Source organism: Mauremys reevesii, linkage group 1, assembly GCF_016161935.1.
Source record: "Mauremys reevesii isolate NIE-2019 linkage group 1, ASM1616193v1, whole genome shotgun sequence".
Taxonomy (NCBI): Eukaryota; Metazoa; Chordata; order Testudines; family Geoemydidae; genus Mauremys; species Mauremys reevesii.
Genome location: NC_052623.1, coordinates 126,719,300 through 126,744,408, shown reverse-complemented (window position 1 = coordinate 126,744,408; position 25,109 = coordinate 126,719,300). Strand labels below are relative to the sequence as shown.

The window sequence follows — 25,109 nt, the reverse complement described above, 5'->3', positions numbered from 1 at the left end:
GAAATTACATGTGTCTCTCAAATGAGAGAGAAGGGAGTTAAATACTGAGTTTTATTTGTTTAGGCTTGCTCATAAGACCTAAAAATGGGTTGTTCCAACAAGTTTTGGGTTCAAAAGGTAGATGAGTAATATACACCTACAGAGTATCAGAGGGGGAGCCGTGTTAGTCTGGATCTGTAAAAGCAGCGAAGAGTCCTGTGGCATCTTATAGATTAACAGACGTATTGGAGCATGAGCTTTCGTGGGTGAATACCCACTTCGTCAGATGCACCTACAGAAATATTTATTTTTCATCCTTTTTTAAATCCATATAGCATTTGAATAAAGTTTGTGATCTACAAATAGGTCTAAAACTAAGTGAATTTAAAAGCAGTGTCTTAAGTAAAATGGATTGCAAACCCCCATACTGTTTTGTTACATTACCTATCTTAAAAAAGGAAAAGAGAACTTCTGCAGAACCAGAAGTTTACCCTGTTAAAGTGGCTCTTGCATTCTGAAACTTTTAAACCTTTAATTGCTGTTTTTGACATAGCACCTTATTCTGAAAAGATAGCCATGATGCACTTCTTAGAAGTGACAACCAGGGTGGATAAGAATCGGTGATGTTTTTATTTAAATCACATTTTTTTTAATGAAATGCTCCAAAGGAAAAACCTATCTAAAAATATCTTTGAGCTATAATGTCTTAATTAAAACTATCTTATAATGGAATAGGGATTATAAATTGTAATTCTGTGGTATGAGACAATATAGTCATGTAATGTTCAAGAAATTTTTTTAAATGAGTTCCAATAGTTCATGGATTTAGGGGCTTCTGTATAGATTATTTAGGTTAATTTTTCTATCTACTCAATGGGACTCAGTGCTCGGTACTTTCTAGACTGAGAACTATCAGAGATGCTTAGTTTTGCAGTTCTGACTGTGTATTTGTATCTCCAGAGATAACATGCTTGTTAACAGCAAAAATGTTTTTAAATAAATATAGAGAGAGGTGAGAAATAAGACCTCAACTCTGTTGTCCTTCTGCAAATTTGTGTACACAGAGTCAATCCCTTATCTCTCTCTACACGTGCAAAGTTTCAAAAAGTTCAATGAACAGAAGATTGTTGGGGGTGGAATAGATCTGGACAAGGAGAAGTAGTCTGGAGATAAATGTGAGAAGGGAGGGACAGGCAGTAGAAACAAGCGTGAAACTGTGCAGCGTATTCCAGAAGTCTTGAGGTCTTTCTAAGTGTAGCCTTCATTGATTTTGAGATCTACCATACCATTCTCTTACTATAAGAAAAAACCTACAATGTCAGTAGGCCGTAAAAGAGATCCAGTTTGGGAATATTTTAATGAAGTTCCTCTACCTGTGGGTAAGACAGGCATGTGTGCAAAATGCAAACAGTTCAGCAAAGAAATGCAAGACCTGGTCGCCCGAATGACACAACATCGTGAGAAGTGTTCCTTCTCAGGAGGAAGCTGCGTTGAAGATGATGAAAGGAATATGTCTGAACATGCAGGATCTTCAGGTTGGTAACAACCAACAAGAATATAGTTTTATGTAGAAATCCATGATTAAATAGAGTCTTCCTGACTAGTGATTTAAATCATGAATTAAATCAATTTGATTTAAATCAGATCCACCCTGGTGACAACTTAAATTCTTGCCCATACTTTACAGTGCGTGGTAAGAAATTCTGGATCTTATATTAATCTGATCCTGCTGCATGTTTTCCATCACCTGAAGTCCTAATATTGAGTGGAATCTTGTTCTTGAGATCTGCGTTCTTTGGAATGTACTAAGGCTGTTGATTTAACACTAGAAAATACCCTTTTTCCTTATAAATCTCTACTCATAAACAGTAACAAAGCTGCATATAGTGACAGAGTCCTGTGGCACCCACAAACACTTATGCTCCAATACATCTGTTAGTCTATAAGGTGACACGACTCTCACTTTTTACAGAGCCAGACTAACACGGCTACCCCTCTGATACAACACAAAACACAAGCACTGCCATATGAGGACAAATTCATTCAATTATTCTCAGTACTGCATCATGTCAAAGCAGTGCAAATACTGAGAATTGTTTAGTCTGTGGCATCTTGATCAGCATGTTGTCTAAATATATTTTTAAGTGGGTAGGTGTGCTTGATTTCCCCTATCCCCACCCTTAATGAATACCACGTTTAGATATTTAACTCACTTTCTCTTGACTTTCAGTCTGTAAACAATTGAAACTTAACCTCATTGAGCTAATTGATTTTATGCATTTATTTCTTTAATGTGTTCTCGCACAGAGTTGCCATCCTGAAAAGTGTACAGTCTTTATTAAAAATAGAGGAGAAGAGGCCTTCCCCTTTCCTTGATTTCAGGAATAAGTTATTTTAGGTCAGGAAGCAGAGGAGATGGGTTATCTCATTTCTAAAGTCTTGCGGTAATGGTGGATAGAATGGGCCCCTGTGATCAGCTGCAACTACTCCACATCCCAATAACCCAGTAGGCAGGGAGGGGAAGGAGCAGGCAACCATGCCTCACCAGAAGAAGTGTACCATAGCCAAGGCAGTCCAAGCTGTGTAACATCCAGAGATCTCTACTTGGGAGAGTGCTTGGGATAAGCATCTTATTTATTTTTAATTTTTTTATTTATTTTTAATTTTTTTATTTATTTTTAATTTTTTTATTTATTTTTAATTTTTTTATTTATTTTTAAATCATCTTAGGGAAACAGGGAAAGCAACAAGCTGGTTCGCCATATTTAGAAACGGGCCCATCTGGCTTCTAATCTCCTTGCTTCCTCAGTTTTGCTCAAAGCCAAATTTGCTGCTCGAATAGACATTGTCCACCACGAGGAGGGGAGAAAAACTAAGGAGGCTGGATAGGGTCAGAAGATTCTTATTTCTGGGGAGAGTGGGGATGTACGTGTTTCCTTTTAGCCTGTTTGATAATGTGATTGCCTCTTGTTATTGAAGGGCTGTAGAAATAATGTATCTGATGTTGACATACTCTCAGATGTTATCAAAGAGTAGGGAATATTCTTGAAACTAGCAAAGGGAATGAAGAAATGCCTTTGTGCCACTCCATGCAAAAATAAATAAAATAACCACCTCACCACTTTTACAAAGTAAGAGTAAAGAAACACTTCATAGTGTGAATTTACCCAAAGCCTTTATGCTTTTTGTATGCCGGGGTGAAAATTGACTATGTGTATTAAAGGGACGATCTTACATTCTCTTTTCAAGGTGAATCTTACAGAAGCTTATTTGCAATATTACAAAATTGTAAATCATTAGCAGATCACATTTTAGAGGAAACTTATTGGCTTTCTGAATTGCGAATTGAAACTCAGGCATATGTTCATTGCTAAGGCTAATATGTCAAATTGACTTCATACTGTTACACTTCGACACATGCAAATCATTCATTGAAATAAACTAATTTTTTTAAATCTCCTTTTAGCTCCAAATGTTTCATAATTTTATGTGGTTTGGCAAGTTGTGTGCTGGAGTTTCTCACTTGGCTGAACAAGTCTCTTTTGGTAGTTTAATTTATAAACAAATTTTTAGCACAGGCAAGAAAATGAAGGCCGACAGCCAACTGAAAAAATCACAGTAGCAAGAGTAAACAGTGTCATATCAGGGTTTCAGTCCAAACACATTTATGCTTGGCATTAGCAGGACTCTTAGCAATACTTTTTTAGGTGTGAACAAATATCCCACATTAATTTAAATTGTTAGAATTAAGCCAGTAATTTGAGACTTTTATTCATCTGTGTGGAATTATAGTCATAGACATATAGGACTGGAAGGGACCTCTAGTCAACCATCCAGTCAATCCATCCTCCCTGTGCTGAGGCAAGACCAACTGTACCTAGACCATCCCTAACAAGTGTTTGTCTAACCTGTTCTTAAAATCCTCCAAGGATGGCAGCCTAGTCCAGTGCCTCCCTTTGCAACCTAGTCCAGTACCTAACTATCCTTGTAGTTAGCTTTTCCTAATATCTAACATAATTAATACATTTAAACTTTTTCTCTATAAGGTTAGTTTTCCTAATATCTAACCTTAATCTCTTGCTGCAGATTAAGCTGATTACTTCTTGTCCTATTTTCGGTGGACATAGAGGACAACTGATCACCATCCTCTTTGTAACAGCCCTTAACATGTTTGAAGACTTATCAGCTGCCCCTCAGCCTTTTTCACAAGACTAAACATACCCAGTTTTTTAACTTTTCCTCATAGGTTAGGTTTTCTAATCTTATCGTTTTTGTTTGTCATTTTGTCAAAGTGCATTTTTAATAGGTTGTCTTATTTAGAACAGAAATAGCCCTTCTTTTGAGTATTTTCAGTATGGCTCCCTCTTGATGAGATGTACATATACTCTAGGACATCCTACTGAATGCTCTATAAAGCAGTGATCATAGGGGACATCCAGGTGAACCTTCCCATTCATTCATAGGGGACATACAAAGAAGTGCAACATTAGTAGTTCCTCAGTTCCTTCTGACCTGGAACTGAGGGTCAAAACCTGTAGTTATTTCCTTTTTCTTTAGAAAAGCAAAAACCACTCCTGTATCTACAGCTTTTGATTGGCTGTAACTGATGTACCATAGATTTGGTTTTTCTGTACTCAGTTTTTGGAATGAGCTAGTTGACCTTGTGTTCAGTGTTGTAGGTGTAGATCCCAGCAAGAAGTCTGGGTTTAAATGTTGTACATAATTCTGTTCCAAATTATTGATCCCGGATCAACAGTCTTAGTACCTGAATGGAAATAGTTTCTCAGGGTAGTGTGCAGCCTTTGTTGCCTTTACTTCCTGCACCTATAGGGATTGGAAGTAAATGCTTGAACTCTTTCTGCTTAAGTTGTCTCGTCAATCATCTGAGTTGATACCATCCTAGAGACTTGAGACCACTTCCAAAAACAGCTCATAGAAGTCTTCAGTCAGAGATTCAGTTGCATAAAAGGTGAGGGTGGCCTTAGTGCATGCTACTTCCTTGATGCTGAAAGGGCAGGGAGGGGAGGCTTTGTTTTCTGTAACATCCTTTAGGGTATTTCTGGAAGATGTGGAAGCCTGGGTCTGTGCCTCTACTTAATGCTAAAGGAGGCTTTGGAATAGTTGCGGCAGGATTCTTCAAGGGAAATACAAGTGTGTCATGCTTTGATACAGCTGCTTTACCTCAAAGGTTATCTGGTTCAGTGCCAGGGGAATGCTTCATACTTGCTGCTGAGGAGTCAGTGGGGAGTTACTGTTCTAGCATTCTGTTTCCTCTTCGGTATGCCCTAGAAACCATCCCTGACCTTGCTTTCCAAAGATGATAGGTATTGAAAATTGCTTTGACATGGCTGGTTTGGGGCTGAGCTCTTGTTGCAGCCATAGTCCTCAGCCCCAAGAGGCTACTGTATATCTGTTGCCTAAGAAAAAAGATTCTGTAGGTATTTCTCTGCTTCAAAGACCTAGAGATTGAGCCCAGGAAAACTGACCGCTTTGGGGAGGGAGTTGTATTCGTTGTTCACCCTTCAAATGAAGATTTCTGGTTACTGAAGGATAACACATTCACCTTTCTGTTCCAAAACCAACTTCTCTCCCTCTTTAATCAACTCTCCCAGAAGGAAAGGACACCAACCAATTGTGCTTGATGGGCAAAGAGTAACCATAAATACTCTTCAAGCCGTGCCTTTAGGACCTCAGCAAGCTCTTGGACTACAGCTGTCTCCCTGAAAAGGGGCTAAAGGATCCTGACCTTAAAGATAGCCAAGATAAGTTGGTGGATTGTAATAAGGCAGATGATTGTTGCTGCCTGGTTGAGGAAGTGGGGAAATATCAGACCAGTGATTCTGGAAGCTACTCCAAAGGGTTTTCTTTATTCAGTTCCACTACACGTTATTGCTATACATTCTTTTTCAATCCATTTTCAGGTATCGCTCACATGAGTACAAAGGCTTAAATTGTTTTCCTCTTCCAACTTGAAGCAATAGAGAAGGTCCCTCTGTAGTGCAAAGGAAGGTTATTTACTTTTTCCTTTTTTAAAAAAAAAAAGAAAAGCCTGCATCCCATATAGGCTCTCAGAAAATTGAACAAGTGCATAAAAAAAATCAAATGTACATGGTAATATTAGCTTCTGTATTCTGTTCATTAAAGGGATCCTAACTTGACATAACCTTTTACCTCACTATTTCATAAAGTGTTTGTTTTCAGTTTGGGTTAGTCTTTCTCCAGTGTTGTGTAACTCTTCATATGCCAATTCCTATGCAGATTGAGTTTGTTTAGACATCTTAATGCTTCCTGTTCAAAATCACTCTGATATAAATATTCACAATAGGGACTAGTTATGTGTAAATTATCACCATCAAAATTGAAGCATATATTGAAATAGCACATATTTAGTGTGCTCTTTTTCTTTTAAACAACACACTAATGATAATTTTAACTTGTATAACAAAAGCTGATGTTTTTACTGTTACCAAAATATCCTCAAATCAAGTTTATCCACAGCAGTATTTAACTTGGAGAAATTAAATGCTGGTATGGTTGAGCAGTTTTGGGATGAGGAAGCTTCTGTTGTGATGAAGTGGACATGCCAGCTGTGTTAAATTTGTCCATCCGGAAAGAACAGTTCTGGGAAAGGATTTATCGTTTGTTGTACAAAGTTAACTTTCTAAATTCCAGATAGAAGTGTTTGGATTTTAAAGACTGTGTGTAAACCAAAAGGTTACCATTTATCTTGCTGTATCACAACAGATGTGCAGTATACTTTATATAAATGAAGGAACAATTTTTGAAGAATATCTGCTGTTCCAATCTTCTGCAGAACTTAAAATATTTTAATAAAAATAAAATTGAAATTTTAGGTTTTATTGGGTCATCTTCCCATTCTCTAAGTCTTTTTACATATTCCCTTTTCCTTCTTTGCTAAGAATCATAGAATCTCATAGAATCTCAGGGTTGGAAGGGACCTCAGGAGGTCATCTAGTCCAACCGCCTGCTCAAAGCGGGACCAAACCCAATTAAATCATCCCAGCCAGGGCTTTGTCAAGCCTGACCTTAAAAACCTCTAAGGAAGGAGATTCCACCACCTCCCTAGGTAACCCATTCCAGTGCCTCACCACCCTCCTAGTGAAAAAGTTTTTCCTAATGTCCAACCTAAACCTCCCCCTTTGCAACTTGAGACCATTACTCCTTGTTCTGTCATCTTCTACCACTGAGAACAGTCTAGATCCATCCTCTTTGGAACCCCCTTTCAGGTAGTTGAAAGCAGCTATCAAATCCCCCCTCAGTCTTCTCTTCTGCAGACTAAACAATCCCAGTTCCCTCAGCCTCTCCTCATAAGTCATGTGCTCCAGCCCCTTAATCATTTTTGTTGCCCTCCGCTGGACTCTCTCCAATTTATTCACATCCTTCTTGTAGTGTGGGGCCCAAAACTGGACACAGTACTCCAAATCAGGCTTCACCAGTGCTGAGTAGAGGGGAATGATCACATCCCTCGATCTGCTGGAAATGCCCCTACTTATACAACCCAAAATGCCATTAGCCTTCTTGGCAACAAGGGCACACTGTTGACTCATATTCAGCTTTTCATCCACCGTAACCCCTAGGTCCTTTTCTGCAGAACCACTGCCCAGCCATTCGGTCCCTAGTCTGTAGCAGTGCATGGGATTCTTCCATCCTAAGTGCAGGACTCTGCACTTGTCCTTGTTGAACCTCATCATATTTCTTTTGGCCCAATCCTCTAATTTGTCTAGGTCCCTCTGTATCCTATCCCTACCCTCCAGTGTATCAACCACTCCTCCCAGTTTAGTGTCGTCTGCAAACTTGCTAAGGGTGCAGTCCACACCATCCTCCAGATCGTTAATGAAGATATTGAACAAAACCGGCCCCAGCACCGACCCTTGGGGCACTCCACTTGATACCGGCTGCCAACTAGACATGGAACCATTGATCACTACCCGTTGAGCCCGACCATCTAGCCAGTTTTCTATCCACCTTACCGTCCATTCATCCAGCCCATACTACTTTAACTTGCTGGCAAGAATACTGTGGGAGACTGTATCAAAAGCTTTGCTAAAGTCCAGAAATAGCACATCCACTGCTTTCCCCTCATCCACAGAGCCAGTTATCTCATCATAGAAGGCAATTAGGTTAGTCAGGCATGACTTGCCCTTGGTGAATCCATGCTGACTGTTCCTGATCACTTTCTCCTCCTTTAAGTGGTTCAGAATTGATTCCTTGAGGACCTGTTCCATGATTTTTCCAGGGACTGAGGTGAGACTGACTGGCCTGTAGTTCCCTGGATCTTCCGTCTTCCCTTTTTTAAAGATGGGCACTACATTAGCTTTTTTCCAGTCATCCGGGACCTCCCCCGATCGCCATGATTTTTCAAAGATAATGGCCAATGGCTCTGCAATCTCATCGGCCAACTCCTTTAGCACCCTTGGATGCAGTGCATCCGGCCCCATGGACTTGTGCTCGTCCAGCTTTTCTAAATAGTCCTGAACTACTTCTTTCTCCACAGAGAGCTGGTCACCTCCTCCCCATACCGTGCTGCAGAGTGCAGCTGTCTGGGAGCTGACCTTGTCTGTGAAGACAGAGGCAAAAAAGCATTGAGTACACTAGCTTTCTCCACATCCTCTGTCACTAGGTTCCCTCCCTCATTCAGCAAGGGGCCCACACATTCCTTGACTTTCTTCTTGTTGCTAACATACCTGAAGAAACCCTTCTTGTTACTCCTAACATCTCTGGCTAGCTGCAACTCCAAGTGTGATTTGGCCTTCCTAATTTTACTCCTGCATGCCTGAGCAATACTTTTATACTCCTCCCTGGTTATTTGTCCAATCTTCCACTTCTTGTAAGCTGTTTTTTTGTGTTTAAGACGAGCAAGGATTTCACTGTTAAGCCAAGCTGGTCGCCTTGAGACTTAATCTTTACACTTTCTTAACCTTGGATTTAAAACACCTAGTTTCGTGTCTATACTAAAGTTACACTAAGACTGTTTAGGCTAATGCTCTGAAACTTTTAACTACAGGAGTTTGCAATAATTTAGAACTTCCTGGCATTCCACCTGAAGAATGGACAGCAGTGGATCTGAAGAACTTTATTACCTGCCAGTCTTGTCAGCAGTTGAAAGCAGCTGCCTAGGGAAACAACAAAGATTAGGGGGAAAAGTAATGAAGTAGCTGGATCACAACTCAATCTAACTTTTTTCTTGCTTCCTTTTTTGGTCTTTCTGTAAAAATGGCCCATCAACACACAGCACTGAGAGAACACTACTGTCAGTCCCATAGAGAGGGTAGGGCTAGAGATCTACTGGCACAGGCTGGCACAATAGATTAAAATGTGCTATCTATATGATGATATTCCAAGGGTGTCGCTCTAAAGTATAGAATGTCTGAGTCAGTTTGAGGTGATGGAAACAGCTTCCAACATGGTTGAGATCTCCTTTTGTTTAGAATATCACCAAGTTGAATATGCACTGGGATTCACTGTCTAACTATCCAGTTTTCAAGTTCTAAGCCGTTTTGCCTTTACGAATTACACCTGAGCAACAGTACAGGCTTTCAGCGACTAGTTATGTCATAGAGGCTCAACCCAAGCAAGCACTGATGTGGTGGTTACCTTGAAATTTAGGGGGAAATTATAAAGAAATTGTTTATTGCACTCTTCATGGTGCTAACAGTAACACCACTTTGGAGATTGGAAAAATGTTTGTCTTTTTAAAAACAAAAAAACAAACTGAAGTGTTTTCGGCTTGGGAAGGTTTTTAGGTGATCTGGAGTATTTGTTAGTTTTTTTATTTGGTGATTCTGTTGATGTGACTTTTACATTTTTGTATGGCATCAAGAGAGCCTTTATGGTGTAACTGAAAAGTGCAAATCCAGTAAACACAAATAAAAAAACTTTCACATACAAATACCACAAACTCAAGTTAACTTTTTTCTTTTCTGTTTTTTATTCTGACATACTTAAAGGATAGCATTGAATTTTAGTGAAGTTGCAACATCAGGGCAAGTGTAAAGTTGGAATCATTTGGCTCATTTGTAGAAAAATCCTAGGGGATTAACTCAACCTCTTTACATGTTATCTCAGTGAAAGGTGCAGGATTAAATTTAATCGTGAAAAGTGTAAGGTCATGCATTTAGGGATTAATAACCAGAACTATTGTTATAAACTGGAGAGGCATCAGTTGGAAGTAACAGAGGAGGAGAAGGACCTCTGAGTATTGGTTGATCACAGGATGACTATGAGCCGCCAATGTGATATGGCTGTGGAAAAAAAGCTAATATGGTCTTGGGATGCATCAGGCAAGGTATTTCCAGTAGAGATGAGATGAGGTGTTAGTACCGTTATACAAGGCACTGGTGAGACCTCATCTGGAATACTGTGTGCAGTTCTGGTCTCCCATGTTTAAGAAGGATGAATTCAAACTGGAACAGGTTCAGAGACGGGCTACTAGGACAATCTAAGGAATGGAAAACCTGTCATATGAAGGGAGACTCAAAGAGCTTGGCTTGTTTAGCCTAACCAAAAGAAGACTGAGGGGAGATATGATTGCTCTCTCTAAATATGTCAGAGGAATAAATACCAAGGAGGGAGAAGAATTATTTAAGCTCAGTACCAATGTGGACACAAGAACAAATGGATATAAACTGGCCATCAGGAAGTTTAGACTTGAATTTAGACAAAGGTTTCTAACCATCAGAGGAGTGAAGTTCTGGAACAGCCTTCCAAGGGGAGTAGTGGAGGCAAAAGACATATCTAGCTTCAAGACTAAGCTTGATAAGTTTATGGAGGGGATGGTATAATGGGATAGCCTAATTTTGGTTCTAAAGCTGGATGAAGACTAGAGGTGGGATAGAGGGGAAACACAGTTCTTACCTTAGCCAGATAGGTTTCCTTATGTCAAACTTAATTTGTCTTTTCAAAATGAATTTTTCTAGATGCCAGTTTTCCAGGAATTTTTCACTCTTCATTCTTAAAGAGCTTATTTCCATCATATGTAATGATTTTCTGTAGGAATATGTTACAGTAGTTAATACAAACAGGATAAAGGCGTTTCAGTTTCCTTGTAAGGAGGATTGTATGGCATACAGTTTAATACACCTCACTATGTCAAATGTATTTACCCATTTAGGTTCAGACAAAGAAAGAAGAACCTTTGCCGCCATCACTGAGCCAAACCATTCCAACGTTTTATTTTCCCCGAGGATGTCCAAAAGAAAAAGTGAATATAGATGCAGTGATTGCCAAAATAGAGAGAACTTTCTCTCAGTTTCCAAATGAGAGAGCAAGATTAGAAGACATGGGCAAAGTTGCAAAGGTGAGGATTTACGGGGTGTCTAATTCCAGTATACTAACCTACAAAGAAACAAATGATGGTTTTCCTATGTTATCTGTTGTGTGATATGAATAAAATTCCAAAAAGTTAAGTAAAGACATTACCAGTCAAATTTAAGTTAATATGGTGCCTGATCCGTAGCCCGTTTAAAATCAGTGGGAGTCTTTACATTAACCTTAGTGGGTTTTGGAGAAAGCCCATAAACGTCAACATCAGAAACTCAAGCAACCAAATTTTCTTAGTTATATGTTGTGCAGTCCCAGAGATATCAGTGGGATAGCATTCTCAGTGCAAAATTTGGCCGTGTGCCTTCACAGTAATCAATTGTACTACTGTAGATGTTTTAAGTGCATTGCTGTTGGTTTACTTACATGGTGCAAGATTAGAATTTTGAGTTATCACTCCGAATATGTCTACGTAGAACTCTACAATAAACCAGTTACTCATCTGAAAAAAAAGAAACTAGATAACTTTCTCACCTTAGACAAGAAAAAGTCATGGACTTGCATTATTAAACCTTCGAATCCAGAATGGCTTTGGTTTTTTTGGAGGGTTTTTTCTTAGTCCTTCAGTACTCACTAGATTTATTGCTGTGTCAGAATATGGGGTATATCAATCTAAAGACTGACTTGTTTTGCTTCTGTATAACATACATAGCAAATTGGCTTGAAGGAATTTAATATTTTTCTCCTTATAATATTGAAGGAGGAATGTAAATGATAAATATTTTGTTTTCAAGGGAGCTGTATTGAGCACTCCGTATATCTTTCCATAGTAGTCTAGGGCTAACACTGCTGTATGTATGTATAAACTGTAATTGCTTACAGTAAACATATGTTTGTCTTCATATGTGAATCTCCCATTTCTTTAGAAGCACAAGTGGAAAAATGTTTTCCAACTGTGGGGAAAAAAAAGAATAAATGGAAATGACTTTTCCCCTTAATTTCTTTTATTTACTGTGAAAGTCTACCTTGTTGTGCAGTACAGTAGAGACTAAAGCTGTTGGTCAAATTAAAGTTTACCAGTCAATAAACCAAATCTTCCAGAAATTGCCTTAAATACTTCTGTTCACTGTAGTTCCATAAGAGTGTGCAACGAAACAAGTGCCTGTCCTTTTCTCCCATAATGCTGCCTTACAAGTACACTAGCAAGGTTTCATTTTATGCTAGTGTTTTGAGAGGGAGTAACATTCAGATAAGTAATAAGTAAGCTGACTGTCTGCATTGTTCTACACCTTAATTCCAGGCCTGTGAATGCCCACTTTACTGGAAAGGTCCCTTGTTTTATTGTGCTGGAGGAGAACGAACAGGATGCGTCTCAGTTCATAAATTTGTTGCAATGTGGCGAAAGTAAGTAGGTTGCTTTTTGAGGTACTGTATTTCTTAATTTAAATATAATATTTTAAGTTATGAATGTGATCCAGCCTGCAGACAAACAAAACCCCTTTCTATAGTCCAACAGAGTGGACTTGATAAAAAAAAAATTGTGTACAGTTTAAAATCTTGATATTTGCTGTGTAAAGATAAATAATGTGCTGTGGTTAGTGACAAGTTCCTAGTGGCCCTAACTGTGTAAGGTTTTGAGACGTGTGGTCCTAATTTGCAGGAATATGTCAACAGTTGTGGGCAGATTTCTCCTTCCTAGCCCTTTCTATTCTCACTGATTCCAGAGAAAGAACTATGGTCTTGATTTTAAACTGTCCTCTTATTTGACTATTCCACTGCTGGGAGCAGGTACAGCATAGATAATTTAATGTAAATTATGCCTAAAGTCTAGTATGAGAGGAAGCAATACAGGATTATTGGCCAGTGCAATGCTTAGAGCTGTGTAAGATCACTAGTAGGCAGAAGAAACTGTGACCACATGCCTGCCTTTATATTATGGTAACTAGTTCTTTAGGTGCTCACGTTACATCAATAAGTTGAGATAGACTGCAGCTTTTCTGTAAGTCCTGCTGTAGAACTTCCTAATGCAAGTATGAGCATTTTTCCTCCTGAATAGAGTAGAAAAGTATTATGATGCAAATTCATTTTATATTTGCATTTCAGAATACTACAGACCTGCCACGATGATGCGGCAAAGTTCGTTCATCTTCTGATGAACCCTGGATGCAACTACTTGGTGCAAGAAGACTTCATTCCATTTTTACAAGTAAATAGCAATTTAAATTAATCATGACCTCTTTGTATCTTCCAAAGCTAAACAAAAGAATAGATGTACCAGAGCAACTTAAATTTCCTAACTGATAGAAGCAAGGTGGCACCTTAGAGACGAACAAATTTATTTCGGCATAAGCTTTCCGCTCACTTCATGAGATGCATGGAGTGGAAAATACAGTAAGCAGGTATAAATATACAGCACATGAAAAGATGAGAGTTGCCTTACCAAGTGTGTGGGGTGGGGAGGTCAGTGCTAATGAGGCCAATTCAATTAGGGTGAATGTGGCTCATGTCCACTAGTTGACAAGAAGGGGTGAATATCAACAGAGGGAAAATTACTTTTTGTAGTGCTAACGAGGCCAATTCAATCAAAGTGGATTGAAAAATTTACTGATACAGACTAACACAGCTACCCCTCTGAAACCTAACTGATGGAGTAATTCTAGTAAAGAGAATAAATAAAAAGATTACTGATATGTAGTGCATGCAACTTGTGTGGTCAACTGACCTACTAATGAGTTTAAATTGTTATAAGTCATTTTATAGTCACAAATATTTATAGCCTACTTTTATGTAGGGAAGAAGTTAAAAAGAAAAAACCCTACACATCCTACAGTAGCTCTTAATTGATGTTTGATTTCGACTAACTAATGTGTCAGAACCCATTTAACCTGAAGAATGACAACTCGTGATTTGACATAGTAGTGCTAAGGATGTGCTTCTCAGGTTTCTGGGAAGATATTCGAGAGGGGAAAGAAGAAAAATGGCAATTGAATCTCTTTTTGGACTGTCACAGGTCTTAGTGTATTGCTAATGAATGACAAAAAGCAAACTTGCCTGTTGGTCCCCAATGCAGTGCCCGCGGGCACCATGCCGCCCGCCAGGGCATCCATGTGCGACCGCCTACTGGCCGCCAGACAAGCAGCCACCGAAATGCCGCCAAGTAGTGGCAACGTCAAGAAGCGCTACTGCCAAAATCCCGCTGAGTTTTGGTGGGATTTTGGCAGCGACGCCTCTTGGTGATGCTCCTTCACGACGGGATTTCGGCAGCGACGCCCCTTGACGTTGCTGCTTCACGGCAGCATTTCAACGGCTGCTTGTCCGGTGGCCACAGTCCTCGGCAGCTAGTCGTCCAGCGCCCGCCCCACAGAAAAGGTTGGGGACCACTGGACTACCACTATCTGTAGTGTACTTACACGTGGTTTTATAGAGTTTCTTCATTTATAATGGAAAAGCATCTGTAATTTTTCAGTAATGCTGTTTCTTACTAGTTACATGTATCAAGTCCCATCGACACCAGGAAAATAAGTTTGTTTTTTCTGTCCGGAACATATAATTTGCACACTTCTGCCAATTGTTTCTGAAATCTCCCTATTACAATTAAGAAAGCTCACGTTAAATGGCTTTTAAAAGACAGATTATTTTGAAAACATACATCACCATGGGATGTTTACATGAGGCACTCTACAAATGAAGTTGTATTTAGTAATGGTTGCTTTGCTTAACAATTAAATTTGGAATGGCTCTTTCAAGGAATTGGAGGTAGTATTCTGCATTAATGAGTTGATACCCAGGGTGAGAATGGGTACCAATTGGCACTCCATTTCTTCCCCTCTCTTTATAGGATGTGGTGAATAGTCATCCTGGCCTATCGTTTTTAAAAGAAGCATCTGAATTTCATTCTCGTTACATTACCACAGTAAGTGATTTATTTAGAAAAATTACTTTGTTTATACAATTTAACTGTTAATTAATAGGTCAATTGAAATATGTAAAACCACCCTTTTCATAATGGATTTATCTCCAGAGAAGTATTCTGCTGATCTCAACTTTCCAGGCTTCTAGTGCATGATACTGAGTATATTCAAATCTTCAGGAGACACGGTAGTAGGAGGATGAGCATCTGTCATTGCAACTGATAGTTGTAAGGTTTCTCTATACTTTAGGGTGTTAGAAGAACTTACTGAATAACAGTTGAAATGAGGAATACTGAGTGGAGATGGTTTGTGTGGAACATGTTTATGTATTTCTACTGAAGAGCAAATTACTTAGTTAACTTGGAGATGCTTATTTGGGTGTGGTTTTTGATGTATGGCTGGTTAGAATACTGACCCTGGTTTGGACTTCGTAATGAAAAAAGCCTAAAAGTTTAAAATGACTTCTGCATTATTTCACGTTCAGATTTATCAAGTAGATAATGTATAAGCTCTCCACAATTATTATGGAATTGTAAAGAGATCATGATAGAATTTAAACCGTTTTTTAGCTACTTGCACCTTCCCAGTTCAAGGATTTTCCTTTAATTGAAAATTGTATATGTGAAAAGTTCCAGATCTGTAGCTCTAGGCTCTTATGACTAAAGTTATCTTTCTGTCCACAAACTGCTATGTGAATTAGCAGTTAACTGTTCTATCAATTTCCCTCAACTACTGATCTGGACATGACAAACTCTCTAGAGATTGTTGCTTTAGACTCTGTGCTCATTCAGTCCTTCAATCGTCAGAGTCTGAGATCCCTCCAAAGGGCATTCCATTTTTAAAAAAATAATTCAGCAAGCATCAGTGACTGGGTTTAACAAGCATCCTCTGGGAACTAAATTAAGGCCATTAATTCGGTATACATAAGCTACAGTTGGATGTAGCACAAATTTAATCTGGAAATCTTTCTTTTGAGACATTAACTTTGGTTCTGCACCTTTCATACTCTAGTCCATAGTTGAAGGTCTTCAGGTTAATCCTCCTCACTCCAATAGACATCGCCAACAGACCAATAGTAGTATCACCAGCCACAAGAGTGCAAAAATCATGGATCAACCCCAAAAATCATGATTGGCCTAAAAATTAAGAGATTCTTTAAGGAGATTAAATTGCAGGGTTTAGTCTACTCTGATTTTTGAACCCCATTGCCTACTTGCAGTGTGTTTTAGAAGCACTGTAGTGCAAACTCTTGCATATTTAGCAAAAATAAGACGACTTTGTCCCCATTTGCAGTTACTCTTGTCTTTATGCAGTTTTGGAGCAGGTGGTTGTTGGTCCACTCCCTAGCTCTTGCCTTCCCAGTCCAAGACAGCCACCTGCTCCTTTAACTGCCAAAATTTGAACAGCTCCATGTGACATTTCTCATCAATGTGAAAAAGTCAATCTCCCCAATATGGTCGCCTGCCACTACTTGGGAACATGAAGGGGAGACATCATGTGAGCGACATTAGTGACTTTTCACCAACAAGGAAGGGTTGCGCCTGGGGCTTCGTGAAACTTTACTTTTCTCTCAAAAGTTACCTGCTATTATTATCCTCTTCCTCCCCCACGCCTTCCAAAAGTCAGTTGGTGCCCCCCTACCTTGTGTGCCTGCTGCTGCTCCTGTTCTCTCCTGCAGGAAGCTCTCAGGATTGGAGGATGTAGGGGAATATGCTGAAATTTTAATACCATACCCCCAGCCTCTAACTCCTGGTCAGGACAAAGCCCTGCGGAAAGGCAGTGTGGAGGTGCTGTTGGAGGTTGATCAATAAGGGCCAAGCTACTGAGAGAGGAAGTGTGTAGCCATTGCAGACTTCCAGTATCAAAATGCCTCAACAAAACAATGTGCTGCTCCCCAGAGCAGCAGGGGATGAGGGGTAGAGGGCTCAGATTTATCTGCATAGTAGTGGGGTGAAGTGGGAGGGGCGTGAGGGCTCAGCTTTACCCTTGGGCGGGTTGTGGGGGGGGAGGAAGGGATTTCCCCCCCCAGTTGACACCTAATGTATAGGGGGCTCAAGGCAGGTCCCTGGTGAAAGCCTTTTCTCAGTGCTGTGGAGGGTGGGTGTTCCCCTTGTCCATAATGGGTTACCTTCAGAGGGATAGCCTGCTCTGTGGGTTGAGCATTCTACTTCTGAGCCAGCTTATGCAGTCTAGCATGAGGAAAGAACCGCCCCCCGGGTAGCCTGCCAAAAAAGATGGGGATGCAGGTCAGTCAGTCACCTCCAGAAGCCTGCAGCAGGGAGGGGTGGATCAAAACAATCAGGTCTCCACAAGAAGACTGCCAGGGTGGATGAGTGGCAAGAATAGCTTGGAGGATGGTGCTATGGGGAGTTGGTGCAGGTACCTGCTCCCAAGTCACGTGAGGCGAGGAACTCTTCGACCTAGTCTACACTATGCGTTTAGATCGAATTTAGCAGCGCTAAATTCAATTAACCCTGTACCCGTCCACACAACAAAGCTATTTACTTCGACACAAAGGGCTCTTAAAATCTTTCTGTACTCCTCCCCGACGAGGGGAGTAGCGCTGAAATCAACATTGCTGGTTCGACTTAGGGTTAATGTGGACGCAATTCGACGGTATTGGCCTCCGGGAGCTATCCCACACTGCACCATTGTGACAGCTCTGGGCAGCAATCTGAACTTGGATGCATTGGCCAGGTAGACAGGAAAAGCCCCAGGAACCTTTGAATTTCATTTCCTGTTTGCCCAATATGGAGAGCTCATCAGCACAAGTAACCATGCAGTCCGAGAATCGAAAGATCTCCAGCATGGACCGTACGGGAGGTACTGGATCTGATCGCTGTATTGGGAGAGGATTCCGTGCTAGCAGAACTACATTCCAAAAAACGGAATGCGAAAATGTTTGAAAGTCTCCAAGGGCATGATGGAGAGAGGACACAATAGGGACTCACTACAGTGCCACGTGAAAGTTAAGGAGCTCAGGCAAGCATACCAGAAAACCAAAGAAGCAAACGGATGGTCCGGTGCAGAGCCGCATACGTGCCGCTTCTACGCTGAGCTGCATGCAATTCTAGGGGGGCCGCCACCATTACCCCACCCCTGACCGTGGATTCCGAGGAGGGGGTACTCTCAGCCATGCCTGAGGATTTTGTGGATGGGAAAGATGAGGAGGACGACGACGACGACGAGCCTGCAGAGAGCACACAGCATGCCATTCTCCCCAACAGCCAGGACCTTTTCCTCAGCCTGACTGAAGTAGCCTCCCAACCCTCCCAAGGCAGTATCCCGGACATGAAGCCATGGAAGGGACCTCTGGTGAGTGTACCTTTTGTAAATATTACACATGGTTCAAAAGCAAACTTTTTAATGATTAATTTGCCCTGAGGACTTAGAATGCATTCGTGGCCAGTACAGCTACTGGAGAAGTGTTAATGTATCTGGGGATGGAACAGAAATCCCCCAGGGACATCTCCATGAAGCTCTCCTGTAGGTACTCCAAAAGCCTTTGCAGAAGGTTTCTGGGCAGGGCAGCCTTATTCCGTCCTCCACGGTAGGACACTTTACCACGCCATGCTAGTAGCAAGTAATCTGGTATCATTGCATGACAAAGCCTGGCAGCGTTTGGTCCTGGTGTTTGCTGGCATTCAAGCAACATCCGTTCTTTATCTCGCTGTGTTATCCTCAGGAGAGTGATATCGTTCATGGTAACCTGGTTGAAATATGGGAATTTAATTAAGGGGACAGAGGTGGCCGTTCCTATGGGGCTGTTTGCCTGTGGCTGAAAAGAAATCCTTCCCTGCAGTTAGCCAAGTAAGGCGGGGGCGGCATTGGCGCTGAGCTGTTTGCGTTTGGCTAGCAGGGAACTTCCCTGATACCAGCCATGCAGTGGGGGAGGGGTAAAGTGATCATCCCAGAGAATTGGATGAGGGGAAGGTTAGTTTAGTTTCTGCTGCTGCACGTTAACACGAAAAGTGCAGCATTCAATGCGCTTTGCTTGGTATGGAAAAGGAGGGTGCTGCTTTTATGAAGGTTGCAGAAGCTGAAGGACAATGGCTTACCATGGCCACATGCAAGCTGAATTCTGTTGCCCGGCCCTGCGTCTGTGATCTCTAACACCAAAGCCCTAGGCACTCAATATTAAGATGCAAAATGCGACCTTGTACCGAAATCACATGTGCTATGTAATGTGAATAGTGTTGTTCACTGTGAAAGAGTACACACATTGTTCTGTAAAATGTATCTCTTTAAATACTTCTCTCCCTTTTTTCCCTCCCTCCTGCAGCTGCAGATTTTTCAAGCCTCCCTCCTCCGTCCTGAAGGCTATCTCAGATAAGGTGGTGAAAAAAACACATGCGAGATGGAATGTTCTCTGAAATCACGCAATCGACCTGCAGTGAAAGAGCTCATTTGAATGAGTGGAATGACACAGTATCACAGTACAGGAAAGCGGCCAACGAACATGAGGACAGAAGGGACGAATGTGAGGACAGGAGGGACGCTCGAGATGAGAGGTGGCGGCAGGAAGATCAGAGGAGGCAGGATGCAATGCTGCAGCTACTGCGGGATCAAATGGACACGCTCTGGCATCTGGTGGAGCTTCAGGAACGGCAGCAGGATCACAGAGTGCCACTGCAGCAGTGGACAGCCCAAGCAAAAGGCTGTCATTCAACAAGTTTTGAAGTGGCCTTTTCCTTCCTTCCCTCATCCCCTCCTCCCACACCCCAACCAGGCTACCTTGTCAGTTCTCTCCCTATTTTTATAAATCAATTAATAAATAATACATGGTGTTTAAATGATAGTGACTTTATTTCCTTTGAAAGCAAGCTGTGATCGAAGGGGGGAGGGTGGGTGGCTTACAGGGAATGAGTCAATCAAGGGGGCAGGTTTTCATCAAGGAGAAACTAACAGAACTCTCACACTGTAGCCTGGCCAGTCATGAAACTGGTTTTCAAAGCTTCTCTGATGCACAGCGCTTCCTGGTGTGCTCTTCTAACTGCCCTGGTGTCTGGCCGCGCATAATCAGCAGCCAGGCGATTTGCCTCAACCTCCCACCCACCATAAATGTCTTCCCCTTACTCTCTCAGAGATTGTGGAGCACACAGCAAGCAGCAATAATGAGTATATTGGTTTGGCTGAGATCTGAGCAAATCAGTAAAGTGCGCCAGCAACCCTTTAAACGTCCAAATGCACATTCTACCACCATTCTGCACTTGCTCAGCTTATAGTTGAACATCTCCTGACTACTGTCTGGGCTGCCTGTATGTGGCTTCGTGAGCCATGGCATTAAGGGGTAGGCTTGGTCCCCAAGGATAACTATAGGCATTTCAACAACCCCAACGGTTATTTTCTGGTCTGGGAAGTAAATCCCTTGCTGCAGCCGTTTAAACAGATTAGTGTTCCTGAAGACGCGAGCGTCATGAACCCTTCCCGGCCATCCCACGTTGATGTTGGTGAAACGTCCCTTGTCATCCACCAGTATTTGCAGCACCATTGAAAAGTACCCCTTGCGGTTTGTGTACTGGCTGCCCTGGTGCTTCAGTGCCAAGATAGGGATATGGGTTCCATCTGTCGCCCCACCACAGTTAGGGAATCCCATTGCAGCAAAGCCATCCAATATGACCTGTACATGTCCCAGAGTCACTATCTTTGATAGCAACAGCTCAGTGATTGCATTGGCTACTTGCATCACAGCAACCCCCACAGAAGATTTGCCCACTCCAAATTGATTCCCAACTGACCGGTAGCTGTCTGGCGTTGCAAGCTTCCACAGGGCTATCGCCACTCGCTTCTCAACTGTGAGTGCTGCTCTCATTTTGGTTTCTTTGCACTTCAGGGCAGGGGAAAGCAAGTCTCAAAGTTCCATGAAAGTGGCCCTACGCATACGAAAGTTTCCTAGTCACTGGGAATCGTCCCACACCCGCAACGCTATGCGGTCCCACCAGTCTGTGCTTGATTCCCGGGCCCAGAATCAGCTTTCCATGGCATGAACCTGCCCCATTAACACCATGATCTCCAAAGCGCTAGGGCCCGCGGTTTGAGAGAATTCTGTGTCCATATCCTCATCACTCTCATCGCCGCGCTGCCGCCTCCTCTTCGCCTGGTTTTGCAGGTTCTGGTTCAGCATAAACTACATGATCATGCATGAGGTGTTTACAATGTTCATGGCCGCAGTGTTGAGCTGAGCGGGCTCTATGCTTGCCATGGTATGGCGTCTGCACAGGTAACCCAGGAAGAAGCCGCGAAAGTTGTCTGCCCTTGCTTTCACAGAGGGAGACAGGGAGGGGGAAGGGGCCTGACGACATGTACCCAGAACCACCCACGACAATGTTTTTTGCCCCATCAGGCATTGGGATCTCAACCCAGAATTCCAATGGGCGGGGGAGACTGCGGGAACTATGGGATAGCTACCCACAGTGCAACGCTCCGGAAGTCGACGCTAGCCTCGGTACTATGGACACACACCACCGAATTAATGTGCTTAGTGTGGCCGCATGCACTCAACTTTATACAATCTGTTTCCAAAAATCGATTTCTTTAAAATCGGAGTAATCCCATAGTGTAGACATACCCCTCTTCATGTCATCACAAGAGCTCGTCCAAGAGGTGGCAAAGTTGTGGGACTTGCAATAAATTAATGAGAGTTGATGACTCTGTAATTGCTTGCTGGGTTTTTCTTGCTAAGAGCTGATACTAGTTTTTGCCTCTTACCAGTGAGGCCATAGCAATTCCTAGATGAATTATTTCTCAAAAGTTATGTTGGAAGCAAGGGGAGAAAGAAGGAAATATGTCATCTGTGGGGATTTTTCTTAGGTAACTGTATTAGAGCCTGGTTTGTCTGAATTGTGGAAAAACTGCTGTTCCTTCTGAGGGCTGCAGCAGCTAAATCCTCTTATCCTCCAATCCTTTCTTTAGCTGAGGAACATATTTACTTAGGGAGGCCTGGGTTGAAATAACATTTGACAAATTCATCTTAGCAGTTTGCCAGTAGAGAGAGCTAATGAAATGTCCACTACTTTCTTTTGCCCCTAAAAGAACTTCTCATAGAAAGGAAGCCCAAACTGCTATGAACATTCTCTCTGAAAAGGGAACTGTAACACCAGTCCACTAATTAAAGAAATGTCAAGAAAACTGTCTACACCAGGGGTGGGCAAACCACGGCCCACTGGCCGGATCCGGCCCCTCAGGGCTTTGGATCCGGCCCATGGGATTGTCCCCCAGGGTGCTGCAGGCCCCACACCAGTCTCAGAAGCGGCCGGCACCACTTCTCTGCAGCCCCCCGGGGTGGGGGGGCAGAGGGCTCCATGTGTTGCCCTTGCCGCCAGGCACTGCCTCCCGCAGCTCCCATTGGTTGGGAACGGGGAACCATGGCCAATGGGAGCTTTGGAGGAGGTACCTGGAGGCGCGGCAAGGGCAGCGCATGCGGAGCCCTCCACCCCCCTTCCCCCAGGGGCCACAGCGCTTTCCAGAACGGCGCAGCGTGGGGCCAGGGCAGGCGTGCAGGGAGCCTGCCCTGGCCCCGGTTCGCACCGCTGCCACCCCAGAGCCGCTTTAGGTAAGTGGCACGGGCCGGAGCCCGAACCCCTCCTGCACCCCGCCCCCCAACTCCCTGTCCTAAGCCCTCTGCCTGCACCTCCCACCCCTCCTGCACCCCTGCCCTGAGCCCCCTCTCGCACTCGGCACCCCTCCTGCACGCCAACCCCCTTCCTCCCTCATGCCCTGCACCCCTCCTCTGCCCCAATCCCTTGCCCTGAGCCCTTTCCTGCACACCACACCCCCTCTCACATCCCATACTTCCTCTTGCACCCCAACCCCCGCCCTGGCCCTGCATACAATTTCCCCACCCAGATGTGGCCCTCGGCCCAAAAAGTTTGCCCACCCCTGGTCTACACTGTTGTCCCTCTTTAGAAGAAAGAGCATCTGCTCATGGGCGCCAACTTATATGGGCTCGTGGGGCTAAAGCCCCAGGAATATTCAAAATCAGGGGCTCTGCTCCACCAATATTTGGAGCTAGGTTTCGCCCCTGCTTGGAGCGCAGGGGAGTCAGAGGGCTTTGCGCTGCCTGCAACCGCGGGGAGCCCAGAGCCCTTTAAATTCCAGCCGCGGCCGGGAATCAGAGGGCTCTAGGCTGCCCACTGCGGCGGGGAGCCCAGAGCCCTTTAAATCCCAGCCGCGGCCAGGAATCAGAGGGCTCTAGGCTGCTCGCTGCGGCGGGGAGCCCAGAGCCCTTTAAATCCCAGCCGCGGCCGGGAATCAGAGGGCTCTGGGCTGCCTGCAACTGCGGGGAGCCCAGAGCCCTTTGAATCCCAGCCCCTGGCTGCTGATTGCCCCCTCCCCAGACCCCTGCCCCAACTGCCTCCCAGGACCCCCACCCCCTATCTAAACACCACTGGTCCTTGTTCCCCGATTACCCCCTCCCAAGACAACTGCCCCTTGGGACCCCAGCCCCTATCTAAGCCTCCCTTCTCCTTGTCCCCAACTACCCCCTCCTGTGTCCCCATCCAACTTACCCCCCAGGACCCCACCCGATACCTGTCCCCTGATAAACCCCCTGGACTCCCATGCCTATCCAATTGCTGCCTGTCCCCTGACTGCCCCTCCAAACCTCTGCCCCATCCAACCCCCCTTGTCCCTTGACTGGCCCCCGGAACCCCCTACCCCTTCTCCAACCCCCAAACCACTTACTGGGGGTTGGAGAAGGGCAGCAGGAGGGTACGGGGGGAGCCCAGGGCTGGGAAGGGGGGCAGCCAAATTTTTTTTGCTTGGGGCAGCAAAAAACCTAGAGCCGGCCCTGCCCGGAGCTTCCCTGCCTGAATGTAAAGAGCCCGCAGCGCGCGTCTCTCTCCCTTGCTGCTGCCCCCGCCTAAGGGCTACAGCATAACAGCAGTGCAAGCTGCTGGTGCTGTAGCACCTCAGGAGCGAGTGGAGAGTGGAGGGGGCCGTGCCGTGCCCCCTCACCATAATCCCATCTAGGTTGTAATTAATTTTGACTGAGTTGACCAGGACAATATCCCTAAGACCTGCAGACTTGTGGCTGCTGCTCTGTGACTTTTAAAGCAGATGAAGCCACTTTTGATTACAGCTTAAAACAAAACGATGTGGGTGAGAGGAGGAAGTGATTGATTGGTTTCACATAGGACCTGGAGTAAAATTGCTATAAAGGATTGTCTGAAACTGGTGTACAGACAAACTAGTGTGTGGCAAAGTCTTAAAATGACTGAGAATTGAAATATTTAATTGTAATGTGCTCTTAAATTAATCAGATTGCATCGACAATTGGGAACCATTTTTATACAGTGATGGTAAAATGTATATTGAAGTAGGCAAGTGCTGCTTCTGACTTTCCACTTTTAATTGACCCTTGTAATCTTGTGGCACTGACACGTTGTAGCTTCATTTTATATCGGCTTACAGGGCGGGGGGGGCACCACCATTTTGGGCACCACCAAAAATTATACAAACCTGCCGCCTACGCATCTGCTGACCACTACAGGTTTCTAAAGAAATTAAGCCCTGTAATTATCTGAATGATAACAAATAGATCCATTGATCTCCCTTTTAGTTAAGTATTGTATTTAAGTGTATTCTGAATGGGAGTTGTTTAAGAAACTTCTTGAAGTTTTAGTGATCCTACTGCTGAGTGGAAGCTGTGTTTGGAGGATGTTGTCTTCACGTAATTAAAGTTGTAAGTCAGGTTTTTAGTGGGTTCCCTCACCAATTTACTATTAAATATTGAAATCTAATTGCTGCTCCACTTCCACTTCTGGGTCAGATGCCATCTGAGTAGTACCTCAGAGGGAGGCAGACCCATCTGCTGGCCAGAGGTTTAAAATAATTGCCCTCAGTCTAGAAGTAAGGTCTGGTACATTAGCTTTATATTAGCCTAAAACTTAGCTGTAGAAACAGTATTTATACTGATACAAGAGTTGTGTAGGCCACTTC

At 43.3% G+C, this 25,109-nt stretch overlaps 1 protein-coding gene across 4 annotated transcripts in view; it reads left to right on the top strand.

The window, feature by feature from the left end:
• The window catches only part of PPP2R3B (protein phosphatase 2 regulatory subunit B''beta), a 106,752-nt gene that overhangs the window by 54,358 nt on the left and 27,285 nt on the right, over positions 1 to 25,109 (top strand). For all 4 annotated transcript variants that reach the window (XM_039504373.1, XM_039504376.1, XM_039504374.1 and 1 more), the window contains 4 exons: positions 11,111 to 11,296; positions 12,560 to 12,663; positions 13,363 to 13,465; positions 15,098 to 15,172. In XM_039504373.1, the coding sequence (XP_039360307.1) occupies positions 11,111 to 11,296; positions 12,560 to 12,663; positions 13,363 to 13,465; positions 15,098 to 15,172 (468 nt within the window). The remainder of the gene's footprint in view (positions 1 to 11,110; positions 11,297 to 12,559; positions 12,664 to 13,362; positions 13,466 to 15,097; positions 15,173 to 25,109) is intronic.